This window comes from Pleurodeles waltl, chromosome 7 (genome assembly GCF_031143425.1).
Source record: "Pleurodeles waltl isolate 20211129_DDA chromosome 7, aPleWal1.hap1.20221129, whole genome shotgun sequence".
In the NCBI taxonomy this organism is placed as follows: Eukaryota; Metazoa; Chordata; class Amphibia; order Caudata; family Salamandridae; genus Pleurodeles; species Pleurodeles waltl.
This window is the reverse complement of record NC_090446.1, coordinates 1,049,543,032-1,049,561,764: the sequence shown is the minus strand read 5'-3', so window position 1 is coordinate 1,049,561,764 and position 18,733 is coordinate 1,049,543,032. Positions and strand designations below refer to the sequence as shown.

At 44.2% G+C, this 18,733-nt stretch overlaps 1 protein-coding gene across 6 annotated transcripts in view; it reads right to left on the bottom strand.

Annotated features, from left to right (window-relative positions):
- Positions 1–18,733, bottom strand: part of BPTF (bromodomain PHD finger transcription factor) — a 1,198,927-nt gene that overhangs the window by 13,802 nt on the left and 1,166,392 nt on the right. For all 6 annotated transcript variants that reach the window (XM_069199907.1, XM_069199908.1, XM_069199910.1 and 3 more), the window contains one exon: positions 15,134–15,320. In XM_069199907.1, the coding sequence (XP_069056008.1) occupies positions 15,134–15,320 (187 nt within the window). The remainder of the gene's footprint in view (positions 1–15,133; positions 15,321–18,733) is intronic.

Below are 18,733 nucleotides of genomic sequence, written 5' to 3'. Positions count from 1 at the left end.
TCAGGGGACCTTGTAGATCTGTATAAATACATCACACTTTAGACAGATAATCAGAGGGATTCCGACCAGAGGGCATCGCCACCATCGCTGATACCGATGCTGCAGTCGTCTTGACGCTGACCAAGTCTTCATGTCTCTACAGAGTTTGAGATAGAGACCTCATTCCAAGGTAACGAGGGTTGGGGGCTCCTCTCATGGACACGGCTTTGGCAGATTAGGTTTAGCAAACCCAGCTCTCCTTTAGGTAGGAGGTTAGGCCTATTCTCATTAGGGTATTAGGGCATATTCCATCTCGTACATATATATACACATTTCCTTCATATATTGCAAAAATGGTGGGGGTCTTTATAACCATGACTCTCTTCTTCACAATACTGTTGCTTGGTATATTCATTATCCTAATCATTGCAGTTCATGCAACTTACCGCAAATGGCAGTTATGTTAAATAAAAACTATTATAACTTCACTGCATCTGTGTTATTGCCTTTGTTTGTATGAGACATAATACATCTGTGAGAAAAGGGTAATTTCCGTTTAACCACGACAACCCTGAGATATCTTACTTTGAGTCCATGCGTAAGCGACTACTACTAATCACCTTTTACTATTGTGGTTCTGGTGAGGTACTGCTAGTGAGCCGCTAAGGTTTGTACAACAGTTACAACTAAGTTGTAGGAAAAGACTTAGTCACCTACAAACGAAAGTACTGTCATCCTGAGACCAGCAGTCTTGCTCAGAGCAAGAGTCCAAACTACGACATGGCGCCACCAACGATGGTGTTTTGGCACAAATTTACGGATACCATGACTATCACTGTCTCACAGACAACAAGTACCCTAAGTACCATTATATGGAGACATCCGTGGTCTTTGGGAGAATCCTCCTCAGCTGAACAGGTAACCACCTAATTAAGCTGTAGGTTGTTCGAGCTCGAACTTATTAAAAGGAAAACTTCCCCTTTTTGGTGTTTCGTTTCTCTAAACAACTATGGCTAATACCATAGACATTCCTGCAAATGCTAGACATGCACTTACACAACATTTATTAGCGCATGGCCTTACAGAAGAGGGCGGGGATGTTACTCTGATTATAGAAGCAACTGAAGCATACCAAACAGACTTTTTACTGTTGGGTCCCCTTTCCTGAGGCTGACCAAAGAATGCACACATTTCACACATATGACATTGCGAACGTACCTGTACGGTACGAAGCATACCAGTATCATGAAATATCGCTCACATATCAAGAGCATCAGAACTGGTTTGAAGGCGCCCTACCACATGTACTACGAAGAGTGAGGCTAGGTCCTTTAAGTAATGAGGGACCTACATGGCCTATGTTTGCCACATATACACCTCACCCAGGCATACAAAATATGCCAATCACAGATTTGCGAGTACTATATAATGAATTAGTGCATTATATAGACGATTGGTTCAGTTCGTAATGCGAACATTGAACACAACACCAGCGCGTCTAGCACTGCCAGTAGCTGGTGGTTATCAATTGGCTACTGGGATTAATCCACAAACAGTGCATACTATTATGGGTGAAGTGCCCATGAACGGGGAAAAAATACCGTTCTGGATAGCCCAGAAAACAAATCAGCTGGAAGCTGTGTTTCCCCATACAGGACCACAGGAAAAACACAGACTGCTCACTATGTGCTTGCCGTTTGGGATGGTTCCCTCGGTGGATGAATGTGCCCCATGGCGCACAGTCTTCGCTGCCATTTATACTACCACACATGGTACCCCTACACTTGCGAATTTACCAGAAGTATTAAAACAAATAAAAAATGAGCATGGGGCTGCACCGGCCCTGGATTTAGGGATGAAATTGTTGCGTAACTTTGACGCCGTCTCCTCGATAATACTAAGTAATATTAAAGGGGAAGCGGTGGCACTGGCAATACGCCAGCGTCTCCGGGAAACTCCGAATATGGAACAAGGGAGACAGCTGCCAAAAATAATTTCCGATACCTATACTAGAGTATAGGACGGGATAGTTTGGGAGCCAAACCTAAAAAATTGGAATTACCAAGTACCACCCATAAGGAAGGTACAAAGCAGGCACAAGAGGGCTCTAAAAAGCGCAGGGACAAACAAAAAGATTTCAAAGACAGAAGAAATAAAAGAGCTGATTCTCCACATCCGGGGTACTCTGAAAGGAGGTATAATCTCAGAAATAGGGATAACATTAGAACTCCAGACAGATATACTGATTCACGTCCTTCTCGTTCCTTTCAGGACGCACCGGATAAACGTAGCGAGAGAAGGGGCCGTCAAGATCGACGTCCGGAATACGTGAAGGAAAAAAAAGACTTGCCGCAGTCCACCATTAAAAAAGAAGAAAAGACTCCTCAGCAAAAGCCACAATTTAAAAAGAAGAAAGTAGCAGCACTGACAGTTAAAAATGCCAATAGTATTGAGAACACTGTTGAGGAACAAGAAGTGGGCCGTGACTCTGTTGAACAGCGAGGCAGAGGTCACGATATGTCGCCAGAGTCTGAAAGATCATCTGGATGCGACAGCAACTAGCGATTACATCGCGGTTGAGACAGCGGATGGCCGCGTTCTCCCACCCGATAGGATTTATGATTTAACAATACAGATAGAGGGAGACGTGGAACGGATTATTAGTGTAATATTTTGGGATGAGCTTACTAGTGATATCCTATTGGCCGAGAGAGACTGGCCACCTGAACATGTCCGCAAGCTCCCACATGGGGAAGATGTCATTTAGCCTTCTTTTTCCGGAGGCAGACAAAAAAGCCTTTGCTGTTGAATGGGCTTTAGCGCAGGCACCTGCATTATACCGTAATCATGTAGGACTCGCCTTGTCATTTTATTCCAGTTAGGTCTACACCCCACCCGCAACCACAATACCCCGTTAAACATGAAGCGAAAGCTCCGGTGACGGAGATACTGTCACAACTTGAGTACCAGGGAGTGATTGAGCCCTGTACATCGGCAATGAATAATCCATTATTTCCCGTTGCAAAACCAGATCATTCATATAGAATAGTGGTTGATTATAGACACTTAAATAGTCATACACGCACATATGCTATACAAAATTCGCACAGCACAGCACTGATAAACAATATAGTGCGTAAAAAATATAAAACTACATTGGATATATCTAATGGGTTTTTCTGCCAGAATTTAGCACATGAAAGTAGGGACCTAAGTGTCTTTTCATTTGGCTCTCAGAAACGCTTTTGTCGTTTACCCCAAGGCTATAAAAATAGCCCAGGACTGTTTTCAGCCCGTGTGACATCAATTTTGCACAAGCTTGATTCCGATGCATTATCCTATGTGGATGATATCTATCTCACTGACGACGCCCTCGACATTCATCTTGCGAGGGTCGACCGGATCATTTTGGGATTTGCAGACCTCGGTTATAAATTTAAATTTAAGAAAAGCAAGATTGCCTTTCTTAGTGTATTGTTCCTGGGATATGAGCTATCAAACGAGGGAAAGAGCCTGGCCCCACACTTTCTAGAAAAGTGTGCTCCGCTACAGCCTCCGAACACACTTAAGAAATTACAGTCATTCCTGGGTTTCTTTAATTTTGGCAGAACATACATTCCAGATTATGCAGAACGCATCAAACCACTATATGACTTAATTCAGCCCAATTTTTCTGGCAGAAGATGGACGATTGAACACACACACATCCTTAGGGACATACAACGGGACATGCTAGAAGCTAGACACTTATACCACGTGACAATAAAACAAATTTGGTCATCAGAATAATTGCTGGTGCCCTTGGATTTACCTATGTCACCTTTAATTAGGTCGATAGCATACAAATCACACTTATACTCCAATGCTGAGAAACGTTTTGCACCTATTGAAAAAATTCTGACAGCAGTTCAGATGGCCGTCATAAAGGAGAGGCCACTTGCCCAGGGGAAACGCATTATTGTTGTCTCCCCGGTGCCGGCCTTAGAGGCCGTCACTAAAGCAAGCGTTCCAAACGCTAAGGCATTACATCCACGCTGGATTCAATGGGCAACGTCTCTGACCGCCACTGATGTTGATTATGTGTTTGACCCAAGACTTCAGACACAAGAATTTCTCCAGTATGAACAGGAGTACCCTGCTCCTCTACATATCTTGCCAATAGACAGTTATAATACCATCATTTATACTGACGGGTCGGCACAACCGGCTGTAGGTACTAAACATCAATACTCAGCAGCTTGCGCAGCCGTGTGTGGGATAATGGAATACGGAGTTTTCCATCCTCAACACCTACACGCAGACCTTAGGGGACTGCACAGCCCAGTTGGCCGAGCTTAAGGCTCTTCTTCTAGCGCTCGAACATACTGAGCCAGGAGCACAGACTTTGATCGTCTGTGATTCATATTACTGCGTCCAATCATACAATGATTATCTCAATCATTGGAAACTGAACGGGTTTAGAGATTCTAAAGGGAACACCATTAAACACAAAATATTGTGGGGAAGGGTGGCTGATCTTAAGGATAAGCTACCATGTGTCCATGTAGTTCATACATTGGGACACCAACGTGTAGGAATACATGTTGCCGGCAATACATTGGCTGATGAAGCAGCCAAAGCATCAGTAGCTACGGCTTCTGTGGCTGCAGTGACTCGTTCTAGGACGAGATTGGATAATGAGATACTGATTGCCGTTAAAGCTTCGGCTGCAGACAAGACCCTTCCGAGAGGATACCCTACAAATTATACTTACCATATCAGTGCACAGAATGTTGCTTATGCAACGATTCCTGGGGTAGGTGATTGAGTAATCCCCAATGAAGACCAGAGATTAGAGCTGATTACAGCAGCACATGAGAGTGTCGCTTCTGCACATGCTGGTATACAGGCCACTATAACAATTCTACAACAACGATACTGGTGGCCTGGTCTATGCAGACGGACTAAACAGTATGTCCTTTGCTGTGACATTTGTCAGCAGATTAAGGGCTCAAATATAAAACGCCCTCCGCAGACATCCCTCTTGGTGTCAGACAAGCCACTCCATTGTGTGTATCTGGACCATTGTGGTCCCTTACAGCCTGATGGTGCATACAAATAAATTTTAGTGGCTGTGGATTCCTGTGGGTATGGCCACAGCGGTCGGCCGACGCCCGGACTGTTATAAAAGATTTGCTGATCTATATCGGTACATATGCGGTTGCAGCATTCCATTCGGACCAGGGCCCTGCATTTGCCTCTAAAGCTTTCAGGGACACCATGAGAACGATGGGTGTTGAACTACATTACTCCTCAGCATACCATCCCGAGGGAAATTCGGTCGTGGAGAGGCGGAATCGTGATCCAAAGCAGTCCTTAACAGCTCGAGTATTAGGTTCAGGCTGCAATTGGTTACATCACCTATATGGGGTCCAGAGAGCACTGAATAATCTGCCAAGACGGTCCTTGGGGGGAAAGTCTCCATATGAGGTTCTCTTTGGGATACCTATGTAGGTCCCTGATCTTGATGCCCCTGGTATGGTGGCAGCAGAAACACCTTTTGACATAAAAGAACGTCTCACTGTTTTACAGGAGCTTCAACAATTTCGTGATGATAAATCATCTGCAAGTGCTGTCACCTTAGGAATAAGGGACTTGGCGAAAACTTCGACTGGCTGGATTCCTAACGTTGGGGGATCTGGTTCGTGAGAAGATCGCTGTGAAAAAAAGAGTTCGGTCCATCATACAGAGCGCCTGTACCGGTCTTGGGAATAAAAGGAACCAGGACTGTTATCCTTCCACCATTGTCTGGATCTAAATCGAACAGATTCATCTCAATTGATGACATCAAATTACACTATGTGGCCGATTCTTCACAGTAGACCAGGAGGTCCCTTGGGTGGTTCCCAATCCCCTCTCACTACCCAACAGGACATCCATCCACATAGTAGGATGAACATCACTACTACTGACTATGCAACTATGTTTAACTGCTGTTACGGACACTTCCTCGACCATGGGGAGGGCGGAAAATGAACTTTTGATGGTTCCAGTAACAACTTCAGTGACCACCCCGCTTCAGGATTTGGCTGTATTTTACACGAACACTTCAACGAATAATGACGTTGTCTATCAAGAACTTCCACATACAGGGAGTGCAGAATTATTAGGCAAGTTGTATTTTTGAGGATTAATTTTATTATTGAACAACAACCATGTTCTCAATGAACCCAAAAATCTCATTAATATCAAAGCTGAATATTTTTGGAAGTAGTTTTTAGTTTTAGCTATGTTAGGGGGATATCTGTGTGTGCAGGTGACTATTACTGTGCATAATTATTAGGCAACTTAACAAAAAACAAATATATACCCATTTCAATTATTTATTATTACCAGTGAAACCAATATAACATCTCAACATTCACAAATATACATTTCTGACATTCAAAAACAAAACAAAAACAAATCAGTGACCAATATAGCCACCTTTCTTTGCAAGGACACTCAAAAGCCTGCCATCCATGGATTCTGTCAGTGTTTTGATCTGTTCACCATCAACATTGCATGCAGCAGCAACCACAGCCTCCCAGACACTGTTCAGAGAGGTGTACTGTTTTCCCTCCTTGTAAATCTCACATTGGATGATGGACCACAGGTTCTCAATGGGGTTCAGATCAGGTGAACAAGGAGGCCATGTCATTAGATCTCCTTCTTTTATACCCTTTCTTGCCAGCCACGCTGTGGAGTACTTGGACGCGTGTGATGGAGCATTGTCCTGCATGAAAATCATGTTTTTCTTGAAGGATGCAGGCTTCTTCCTGTACCACTGCTTGAAGAAGGTGTCTTCCAGGAACTGGCAGTAGGACTGGGAGTTGAGCTTGACTCCATCCTCAACCCGAAAAGGCCCCACAAGCTCATCTTTGATGATACCAGCCCAAACCAGTACTCCACCTCCACCTTGCTGGCGTCTGAGTCGGACTGGAGCTCTCTGCCCTTTACCAATCCAGCCACGGGCCCATCCATCTGGCCCATCAAGACTCACTCTCATTTCATCAGTCCATAAAACCTTAGAAAAATCAGTCTTGAGATATTTCTTGGCCCAGTCTTGACGTTTCAGCTTGTGTGTCTTGTTGGTGGTCGTCTTTCAGCCTTTCTTACCTTGGCCATGTCTCTGAGTATTGCACACCTTGTGCTTTTGGGCACTCCAGTGATGTTGCAGCTCTGAAATATGGCCAAACTGTTGGCAAGTGGCATTGTGGCAGCTGCACGCTTGACTTTTCTCAGTTCATGGGCAGTTATTTTGCGCCTTGGTTTTTCCACACGCTTCTTGCGACCCTGTTGACTATTTTGAATGAAACGCTTGATTGTTCGATGATCACGCTTCAGAAGCTTTGCAATTTTAAGAGTGCTACATCCCTCTGCAAGATATCTCACTATTTTTGACTTTTCTGAGCCTGTCAAGTCCTTCTTTTGACCCATTTTGCCAAAGGAAAGGAAGTTGCCTAATAATTATGCACACCTGATATAGGGTGTTGATGTCATTAGACCACAACCCTTCTCATTACAGAGATGCACATCACCTAATATGCTTAATTGGTAGTAGGCTTTCGAGCCTATACAGCTTGGAGTAAGACAACATGCATAAAGAGGATGATGTGGTCAAAATACTCATTTGCCTAATAATTCTGCACTCCCTGTACAATGGATCAGAATTCAGCGGGTCCTGTGTTTGCAGAGACTTCCTCTGGCTATTTTGTGGACATTGATGATTTTTCTTCGGATTCATCCTCAGCTGAGACTGATAAGCTTTCGTAAAGTGGCGAATTGTATCGATGGCTTAAAAAGAACTATTTGATCTACCCATGGAACTATCTGTGGTTATGTTTGACACTTGTTGCATTATTTTTATGGATTGGTTTTGTGGCTGTTTTCTTTTTGCTGATTAATGGTCACTATATTGCTGATCGCTCCTCTGTGGTTGATGAAATTTTAAAACCACATCATTCTTCACATACGTTCCGACGTGATTTGTCCCCTGTCAATATTACAGCTATTCCAATTACTGATGGGACTGTGTGGTACAAAGTTCCGTTCGATATATACAGGCCTACAGAGATAATTCAAATACCATACGTGTTCAAAATTTCAATGTCTGATGTTATTACACCTAATGTTGTCTCTGATGATTGGGATGTCCAAACAGTTGATTCAATGCTGACTGAAATGAAGGACTATTCCGCTTTTGGAAGTGATGATGTATATGGTTATACAATGAATTATGGGGAAATGTTCTGCTATAACAATTGGGGACATCACTACCTACACCGTGCAACTAGATATAGTCCTTTCTTGAGCTACACACAATGGGAACACTGTTCAACACCACAGGTGAGGAGTCCAAAGTATTACAGTGACAAATTTACATACTTTTCTGGGCATGATACAAAGAAAGCAGAATCGTATTATTTTAAATTACCTCTGGCACAAATTAGAAAACTTTTGCTAACAGATACAAAACTGATTTATTCGGAACCCTTCGTTTCCCGGCTCTCGATTGAGGGTTATGAATATTGGAAAAACACTATTGATTTAAAAAGTGTATGGGGGACACAGGATTGGCAGATACAGGGTAGAAAGAGGCTTTGTTTCGAGCATGCCTGATTCCTGTGCAAATGATTTTCTTGAATGACACTATTGAGCAGACATCATGTCTAGGATTAGCAAAAATTAAAGACTTGAACACACCCAGTATCCCTACTCCAACAAAATTCAGAGATTGGCAACGCTTTCTTAATGTCTCAGAAGAAAGGCTAGATGCAATGGTAAAGGCTGGTGCCTATAATTCTTCACTTTCCCGTCCCGGCGGGTGGTTGGTTTGGCCCTCCGACACTGATGAGTGTCAAAAGCGTTTCTTAAGCTCTTCAGGGGGTTTCTCCATTCACAGGCCAGACCCTCGCTTTCTATCAGGTAACATACAGGTATAATTACAACATACAGTGTGGGTAAGCTGTGCCAGCAATGGGTGCAGACAAACACTTTAACAGCGGTTAAACAACACCTGAACGCTCTTTCTGACAGTGTAGACTTACAGGATTTCCTATTAGGTCCTAGAAAACACCGCTCGAAAAGGTTTTTATATGCTATGTACAATGAAATTTGGAAACTTTCCCAGATTGAAGCTGCTGCACGTTTAAGGCAACTAGATAAGGAGAATTTGGAAAAAACATTAGCTGTTGTCGACAATGCATGAACACGCTGTCCAACAGGATTTATTCACTATCAAATATAGTGTTGTCTGCTATTGATATCACTCAGACTGACTTGTCCCGGTTATATCATGGGCAAACACAGCTACGTTCCATCATGCAGCTGGGTTGGACCTTACAGACACTGAAAGGTGGCCACATTCCATGGAAGTACATTAATGGGAGTGAACTATTCACTGCTTTTAATTTTTCCAGGGAACAAGAGACAATGGCTAAAAGGGAGGCTCGTTTCACCCTGCTTCAAGTTGAGAAGTTAGATAAGTTGCCCTTCAAAGTAGCAGAGAGTCCTTCAACTATCTGGCTCTTGCACGGCATTATTAATTTACCGATTTCGACCTTTCGTTTCTCGAGCTGCCTGAAACATCTTGCGGTGGGACGATATGAGCAGCTAGGAGATAGCTTTATTAAGGAAGAGTGGGAGTTGCCCTTTGGCTATAAATGTCTTTCTTAGCGGAAGTGAATGTGAGACTGCTGTTCGTCATTCTATGATATGCAAACAGGTGTCTCGTCACGGTCTTTGCAATGCGGGGGTCGCAAATTTGGCCTGTTTTCTGAAGGGTACTCCCATCCCTTTGATTCGTCCAGTGTTTCATGTACTTTCCAATGGAAGTTATGTTCTACTGAACGATGAAAGCTGTTGCGGCTTGCGACCTGGAATTGCCTACGCAATCTCAGTCACGAAGGTCGTTACATGTTGTGGACATGTTTTGTTTCCCCCCACACGAGAGATAAAAGTATCTGAAATGTGGCCCCACATAGATACTATTAATGTGAACTATGACAAGTTGAGTAGACTAAAGACGCTATTGTTTCAAAAACAGGTCGCCTTGACATCCGCAAAAGAGACGTATGCTCTCCAGATTGCGAGATCATCAGCCGAGATACAATCCCTTTTAAATACCGATTTCCCCAAACACTTTGGAGAGCTGGTATCCAGAATATTCAATGCTTCAAGCACAACTGGGATTGTTCATTTCTTTAAGGCTGTCGGGTCTGGTTTCGTGTCCATCTTCCAGACTGTCTTCAGAGTCATCCCATCAGCCATCCATTCTCCCTTTTCCAGTGTGTTTGGTGGCTTTCCAATTATTTTGGCTTTAATTGGCGGACTACTACTGCTATTTCTTCTGATTCGCGGTGGTTATTTCTTTCCAGCGACGCAGAGCAATGGAGCCGCTCCCGTCAACCCTGCTGTGCCGTGAACGCATGGTTCGGATCTTCGGTACACCGTTGCTGGTGGAACTGGAGTTTGACTGGTCATTGTCATTCCGGCCTCTACTCTGGTGTGTACAAACGGTCTTCCGCTGCATATGGTGTCTCTTTGAACATCTGCCTTTGGTCTGTCTTGCTGTTGCACCGATATCTCCTGTGGACCACGAACTGCTGATGTCCCCGATGAGGGTTCATACACGGTCATGCCCCTTGAGACTAAGGTTTCTCCGCGAGGCCACCTATGAGCCTTCTGTTATAAGATCGAACATGGATGAGGACACTGCAGCAAGTATCGATACACCGGTGAATATGGCTCACTTCTGCTCTGTGGATCCGTTTGTCCGTCCAGCTATAGATTTCACTTCCGACGATGTTGACTCATTTTTGAGGTCCTTGAATGGTGACTTTGATGACATTCTTCAAGATACTGCATATAACACATAATTCGATGAATTTACTTACCATTTCCCGGTTCCAAAATATGCAATTATACTAAATGTTTGCTATACTTGTCATAGTTGATATTAACATCTCTGTATGTATTTTTAAACAAATTTTTACACACAGCAATTGTTTTATCATTAACTACATTTATTGGCTTGTGTTTTTTGTTTTATTTTTTGTTCAGAGGCAGCTTTTTTAGCGTTTGGGTTAGTGTACCTTCATCATACCTGTTACGGCAATGGGGAGGGTGTAGTGAATCCTAGTTTGTTTTAACGGGATAACAGGAGTTAGCTTAGCCGTAGGCTTGTAAGCTCATGCCCCCGTCACCTAGTGACTTTTAACCTACTTAGCTTGCTCTGTCTTAGTCCATTTAATTATTTATTTCCCTTAAGATGGCGGCCTTGTTTATAGTTAGGCCACTTGTTATGGGTTTTATTATCAGTGTCACAGCGCCAAGGCGTCAAGATCAAGCACGAAAGACAAACATACAGTAGGTGTTCACACTTAGGGATTTTCCCTCTCCATACTTTCGAGGGATGTTGGATATTAATTGCCGTCCCAAGCATGCCTGTTATCTATTGTTTTGAATTACACTTACGTCAGGGGACCTTGTAGATCTGTATAAATACATCACACTTTAGACAGATAATCAGAGGGATTCCGACCAGAGGGCATCGCCACCATTGCTGATACCGATGCTGCAGTCGTCTTGACGCTGACCCAGTCTACGTGTCTCTACAGAGTCTGAGATAGAGACCTCATTCCAAGGTAACAAGGGTTGGGTGCTCCTCTCATGGACACAGCTTTGGCAGATTAGGTTTAGCAAACCCAGCTCTCCTTTAGGTAGGAGGTTAGGCCTATTCTCATTAGGGTATTAGGGCATATTCCATCTCGTACATATATATACATTTCCTTCATATATTGCAAAAATGGTGGGGGTCTTTATAACCATGACTCTCTTCTTCACAATACTGTTGCTTGGTATATTCATTATCCTAATCATTGCAGTTCATGCAACTTACCACAAATGGCAGTTATGTTAAATAAAAACTATTATAACTTCACTGCATCTGTGTTATTGCCTTTGTTTGTATGAGACATAATACATCTGTGAGAAAAGGGTAATTTCCGTTTAACCACGACAACCCTGAGATATCTTACTTTGAGTCCATGCGTAAGCGACTGCTACAAATCACCTTTTACTATTGTGTTTCTGGTGAGGTACTGCTAGTGAGCCGGTAAGGTTTGGACAACAGTTACAACTAAGTTGTAGGAAAAGACTTAGTCACCTACAAACGAAAGTACTGTCATCCAGAGACCAGCAGTCTTGCTCAGAGCAAGAGTCCAAACTACGAAACTCCGAGATACACACCATGTCGGAGAGATTCACCTGATGCGGCACTCACTGGAATTTCAGGTCCCACTGCAGAGCCCGCATATGCCAGTGGGCATGCATCACCAACAGGAAGTCATGAGGTCCAGCAGACTCAGTAATTCTCACTGAAATTCAGGATAGAGGCTAAAACATTGGTATCATACTCAGAATATCTTAGACTCGCCGCTTGGGACAATAAGTCCGAAACTGCACTGTGTCCAGAACAGCTCTGATTAAAGGAAGCATCTGAGAAGGGTCAGGTCTAGGACGGGACAAAGGCCTACGTCCTTCTTGAGCCACCAGAAAGTAGTGGGAATAACAACCATGATCTATGTTTGATGCTGGCACCCACTCTATGGCTTCCTTGGGCAAGAGAGTCACCACTTCCTGGTGGAGTAAGGAAATGTGATCCTCCATCAGCCTGACGCAAGTCGGTGGCATGGATGTTGGGTTAGTCACAAAGGGGAGGGAAAAGCCCCTTAGGACAATCTGAAGAACCTATTGGTCAGATGTTATTGACTTCCAGTGGTGCAGACAATGGTGTATTCTGTTCCCACTGGATGCTCATGGTGGTTAGAGGGCAAACTAAAGAGGCTTGAAGGTTGCAGCTGCCGTGAGAGTGGTGGACTGGCCCAACGTCTGGATACCTAACTCATGAGGTCTGTGGGTTCCGCGTCCTCTGCCACACAAGGGCTGGGAAGCCTGCAGGCTGTGGTATCTGCGCAGGTAGGTACACGGCTGAAAGCTTCTTCTGTGGCCATGAAAGGAGCAAAAGACAGATTGGGGATGGTGAGCGGCCACAGAAAGCCCCAAGGACCTGGTCATAGCTCTGCTGTCCTTGAAGGACTCCAGTGTTAAATCCGCTTTGTCTCTATGACCGGAACCATGGAAGGGCGTGCCCATGAGTGAGATCTGGACTTCCCCCAAAAACCCAGTAGTTCTCAACCAGATGTGGCATCTAAGGGTCACCAATGAGGGAACAATTCTATCTAGGGAGTCAGTTGTATCCAGCTCACAGCCTATTGAGAACTAGGCTGTATCTCTTCCATAAGCAATACCTTGGGAGAATAAGGCTTGGGCCTCCTCCGAGATCACAGACTGCATTTGTGAGACTGAGTCCCACTGTGAATAAGAGTATCAACCCAAAAGGTATGCAGTGATCACCGACTGTAAAACCAGCGGGCGAGAACATCATCTTTTCCAAGGTATCCGAGGCTTTTGGATTCCCCGTTTGGTGGAGTGGTAGGGAATGTGCCAGGATATACTCTGGAAATGAAGACTTGGACCACCAAGCTTTCTGGGGCAGGGCACTTGGTGATGAAGTTGGGGTCCTACGGGGCAGGACGATGAGGGTGGGCAATTGTTCTATTCACAGGACCCCTGTGCAGAGCTCGGGGGAGTAGGCCCGAGAATGATATCCGCGAGGGCTTCATTTAACAGAAGTAGTTGTTCGGTTGGGGTCACTCCCCACCTAAGGCACCTCTGTGAAAACATTTGTCTTGACTGCCACAGAAGGCAGCTGAAGGTCTGAGACCTCAACTGCCTTCCTCACCACTACAGCAAATGAGGCTGCCTCCTCCGTAGCCACGGTAGGACGAGTCCCCAAGCCATTATCTGGGGAGGCATCCAGATCACTGGCAACCACCAGATCCTCACTCAAGGTGTCTTCTGTGACATCTAGGAGATGGTATCCATAAGGGCCCACAGGCCCCTCTCAAGTCCTAGCCCATAGGAAGAGAGCAGAGGCTCCGGCCTGGAAGGAATGACTTCATTTGGTGTTGGACAACACTCATCCAGCTAAATGTCAGAGTCAGGGATGAGTATGGGGATGGAGGTGGCAGACCGGCATTGCCAACAGAGCAGGCGCAGCTCAAGGTGAATTGATCGGCGTTGATCCCAATTTGTCCATGGATACAAGAGGCCCCAGTGGCACCAAGGGTGAGCCTGCCAGTTAAAAAACAGTAGGGGACCCTCCCATACCAGCTGGGCGAGATGTCGCACTAGTGGAGACAGGCCATCCAAATGAGGTGCATGGCCTCATAAAACTCAGATGTGGGAAGTGGTCGCTACGGTTCCAGGAAACTCAGGGAGGCACAGATTCAGCCCTGGCACAGACCCAACCGATGAGCTAACCCTTGAATGCAGACGTTCCCTCGTCTTGTTGAATGACTCTGACGGACAGGGCTAAGTTGCGACTTACCTGGGCTACTTTGACAACAAGCGCTTGGAATGGCTTTGTGACCTATCCTGGGACCTTTTTCTTGACTGGGATCAAGACAGTCACAGTGTCGTGCAGCAAGGAGCCCAAGGGACCACTACCTCAAGGAGGTGAGGTACGTCATGTGACAACTGACACAGGTCTTGGCGTTGTGGTCGTGCTCAAGACACCAAAGGCAGACTGGATGTGGATCGGTCACCAAAATTTGCCAGTGACAGGCGGCACAGAGCTTGAGGACATCCGTGCCACATCAGGAGAAAATGCCTCAAAAATCTTTGACAAAAGGGTGGAAAAATGGTTAGTCAAAAAGCGACTGGGGGTAGCGGTTTTCCAGATCTGCTCTGACTAGTGTGGAAAAAAAAAAAACTGACCTCAGCGCTCTGGGGTGGCACCTACATAGCCACTGCATGTGTCACTTATGGCGTGGAAGATGCCACATGGAGCCGAATGACACCACCTACCTGCTCACGAAACGTTTCAGGCTAGAAGTCTCTACCAGATATATGAATCCAAATTTCATAACAAAATAAAAACACTATAGTAATTGCAAAGACTCTGGCGCATGTGTGCTGTTCAGCACAGTTAAAGACATACATTAAATGCATTTCATACAGGTGACTGAGATAACCATGATATTCAACACAAGCAAAACATTTTGCTTACCTGCTTGCTTTAAATGCCTTTAACTTCTGTACAAAAAATCCTTCAAGAACCTCTGCACATTGGTAGAATGTGGAGTCGTTAGCATTGTAGTATCGACAGTTATCAAAAATTTTGGTCATATCTGCAACAAACTCTGTGAGCTTCTTATAGTAGCGCTTTAGTATCCTTTCTTCCATTGTTGCAAGGTCTTAAAAATAATTACAAAATATTGTTAATCAAAATAAATGACTCAGACTAATACTCACTAACCAACTTTAAGGGACTCACTCCTTAAATAAAAGCATGTTTTACTTCTCTGACTCAAGTAAATACTGTAAAACACTAATCATTTAACAGTGGTTGAGGTAGGATGAGAAATTATGCAGTTGTTGGTTTGAGTCACACCACTTAGTGTCAATCAGACGTTTAGGGCAATACTCTGTTCCTGTCACAAATTACTCAAGGATACCCTTGCCACTAATCCATGTTGTTAATGAGATTTTGTGTATGTGTTAGCTTCTCCTCCCACAAAGTTAAACCAACCCCACTCAGAGATCCTACCCCAAAGATCATTTCTCAGGAAAGAGGATACTATAGAGAATATGTAATAAAAATATAAAATCAAGCTGATTTTTTTCATTATGTCCAGAAATAATATTCTTAATTTGGCATACTCTATTACCATACAAATTACCATATCCATTACCATCAGTTATGGCTAAACGGTGGCAGTTCACAGATACTTAAAATTATTTGAAATTGAAGTCTGAAAAATCTGAGTTTCCCATGTACTCCGTTTCAGTAACTCTCATACCAAGTAACCAATATCATTATTCAAATTCATAGCTGAAATTTTATTTTTCAATTAGCATTAAAAAAACACTAAGAAACTTTTATTGTGACTTTTACTCCCATTTCCAGTCCTATTCACAACCAATTTGCCTTCCTGGCAGCGAGTGGAGGGACCCCAAACTGCTCCTTAAAACTGTTCATTAAAAGCATGCAAAGTTAGCACTATGAATAGGCACACACACATTAGTTATTCCTTTTATTTATTTTACTACAACAGCGGCATTAGCATTTTAACAACAAATGCAGTAGATAACAAGCAATATTTGAAGCACACAGGTCAGGAACAGTTTATGTTATGTTCCTATGGGTATGTTACAGATGAAAGAGTTACTACTAATAAGGCTATAGGGGTATCATACATTTACATGTTCAGCATGACATGACACGACTGGAGAGATGTGAGGATGCATACAGAACCTGACAGTATAAGAGATTAGTCATTTTATCTTTCCTGATTGATAAGAGTTTTTAGAGCCGTCTTGAAAATGGTAGTGGAAAAGTGAAGTTGGAGCCACAAATAATCACCACCTCTACACACAGACGTCAATATCCTTCGTGAGTCGGTCTACATCGTCAGACACGGACCTAATTTATCAGATGTAATAGTGTACAGATTCCCAGATTTGACCTTTTTAGGTGGAAAACAGACCATTCCACAAGAAGCCTGGGGGTTTTCACAAGGTGAGGAATCTGCGGTTAGAGTGTCGACCAGCAAGCGTGCTGCCAAAGTTGAGTAACTTGCTCTTCTGATAGATATTTCTACCTGTTGATTCCTCACTTAGTGAAATCGATAATAAAGCAATTCCTTCCAAGATGGTGGGTCAGTGGAATGGTGCAGACTAAAACATCCTGCAGGACCAAGCAGGTAAAATGCCCATGTCAACAGACCTGACTGTCGAGGCAGTAGTGCTTTATGAACTTGTGCACTGATGCCCACATAGTTGTCTGACAGATATCCAAGACAGGTAAACTGTGTGCCAACGCAGTGGTAGCAGAATTGACCCTGGGGTCTGCTGCAGGTTACTTATTAGTCAAGGCATGGCCAGTCCTAATGCAAAGCACTATCCATGGAGAGGTAGTCTATTGTGCACCACCTTGCCCGTCTATGTCCCAGAGAGCTTCACAAAGAACTAATAGTTCACACAATGTTTTTTGTATGCTCGATGGAAAAATGAAGTACTCTCTTGGGGTCCAACAGATGGAGTCTCTCTGATCACTTGCCCAACATGAAAAGGTGTTACCACCCTTGGCAGGAACCCAGCCTAAGTCCTTAACACTAGTCTGTCCGGAAAAAAAGGTGGTACAGGGAGGCTGGACCAAAGATGTCTTAAGTTCACTCACGCATCTTGCGGATGTCATCGCAACCAGGAAGACCTCGTTTACAGTGAGCAGGTGAAATGGACAACTGTAGGGATTTAAAAGGAGTACAAGTAAGAAACGTGAGAACCAGATTTAAGTCACACTGGGGCATCACAAAAGGCTTAGGTGGAAACATATGCTTTTAACCTTTCAGGAAATGCATCACAAGTAGTAATTTCATTGATGGATGCCTGGCTTCCAAAATGAGATCGGCAAACTTGAGAGAAAGGTCAAACGGGTATCAACTGTCACTGCTCCTACCCTGCCTCTGTGACAGGACATATCACCAAAGGGGCAGCCTCTAAGGAAGATAGATGCTTAGACCCAAAAGTTTCAAGTACCACGTTCTCCTGTCCCAGTACTGAGCCTCTAGAATGACTTGGCCCCAGCCGCACATGGTGATCTTCAGAAATCAGGTAGGAGCGGTAGTGGTGGACAGGCATCCAGGAATTCATAGCTCACTTCAAACTGATTTTGTCTCCAAAAGACAGGCTTCTTGGAAACTCCAGGGTGCAAAAGTGCTGACAATGCTTGTTCTCAGTGGTGGCAAAGAGATCGTGCCATGGTTCTCCTCATTAACAGAAGATGCCCTGTTGTCATTTCTGGGAGTAACTGTCATTCATAATCTTCTGGGTGCCATCGGCTAAGTTCATTAGCCTTAGAGTTTAAAGACCCCACCAGGGCAAATCCCGAAGTGGAAATCCTGTGACCATTCAGCCAGCACAAGAGGCATAGTGTCCCTTGGAATAGAAGCCAGGACCTAAACCTGCCCTGCTTGTTGCAGTAGCACACAGCTGTTGTGTTGTCCGTGAGAACCTACACCAGTTATCCCTTGATGGAGGGCAGGAAGGCCTTCATCGCCAAGGGAACCACCACCAACTCCAGCAAACTGATGGGGAAACGGCTCTCCGCCACTTCTCTGATCTCCATCTCTCCTAGATAACATCCCCAGCCCAGTAGTGATGCATCCATCATCATTGTCGGCTTTGGGTGGGGTAGGAGAGCTGCATGCAGCTGGCCCAACGGCATTCGAGCAGCCATCACTGCAGGTCTTTTGCTTTTGCCTCTGACAACTGGCTCACCAAGACCTCCGGTCTCACACCAAAGCTCACCTGTGCCAACTGGCATAGTCAGTGAGCAGGAAGCTAGTAGTACAAAATTCATCAGTCATCCTCACTGAGACCTGGGACAGAGGTTGAAACATCAAGATTGTAGCATGAAACTCCTGGACTTCTGGGTCTGCTGGAGATGGTCAAAAGTTTACCATACGCAGGACTGCGATGGAGTGTCATGTGACTGGCAGATTAATTGAGAACAAACAACAAATCAAATAAAAAAAAATGTGCATATTGTTTTCATATCTATAACAAAGAAAAAATATGAATGATGAAATAAAAATATTGTTTTGAT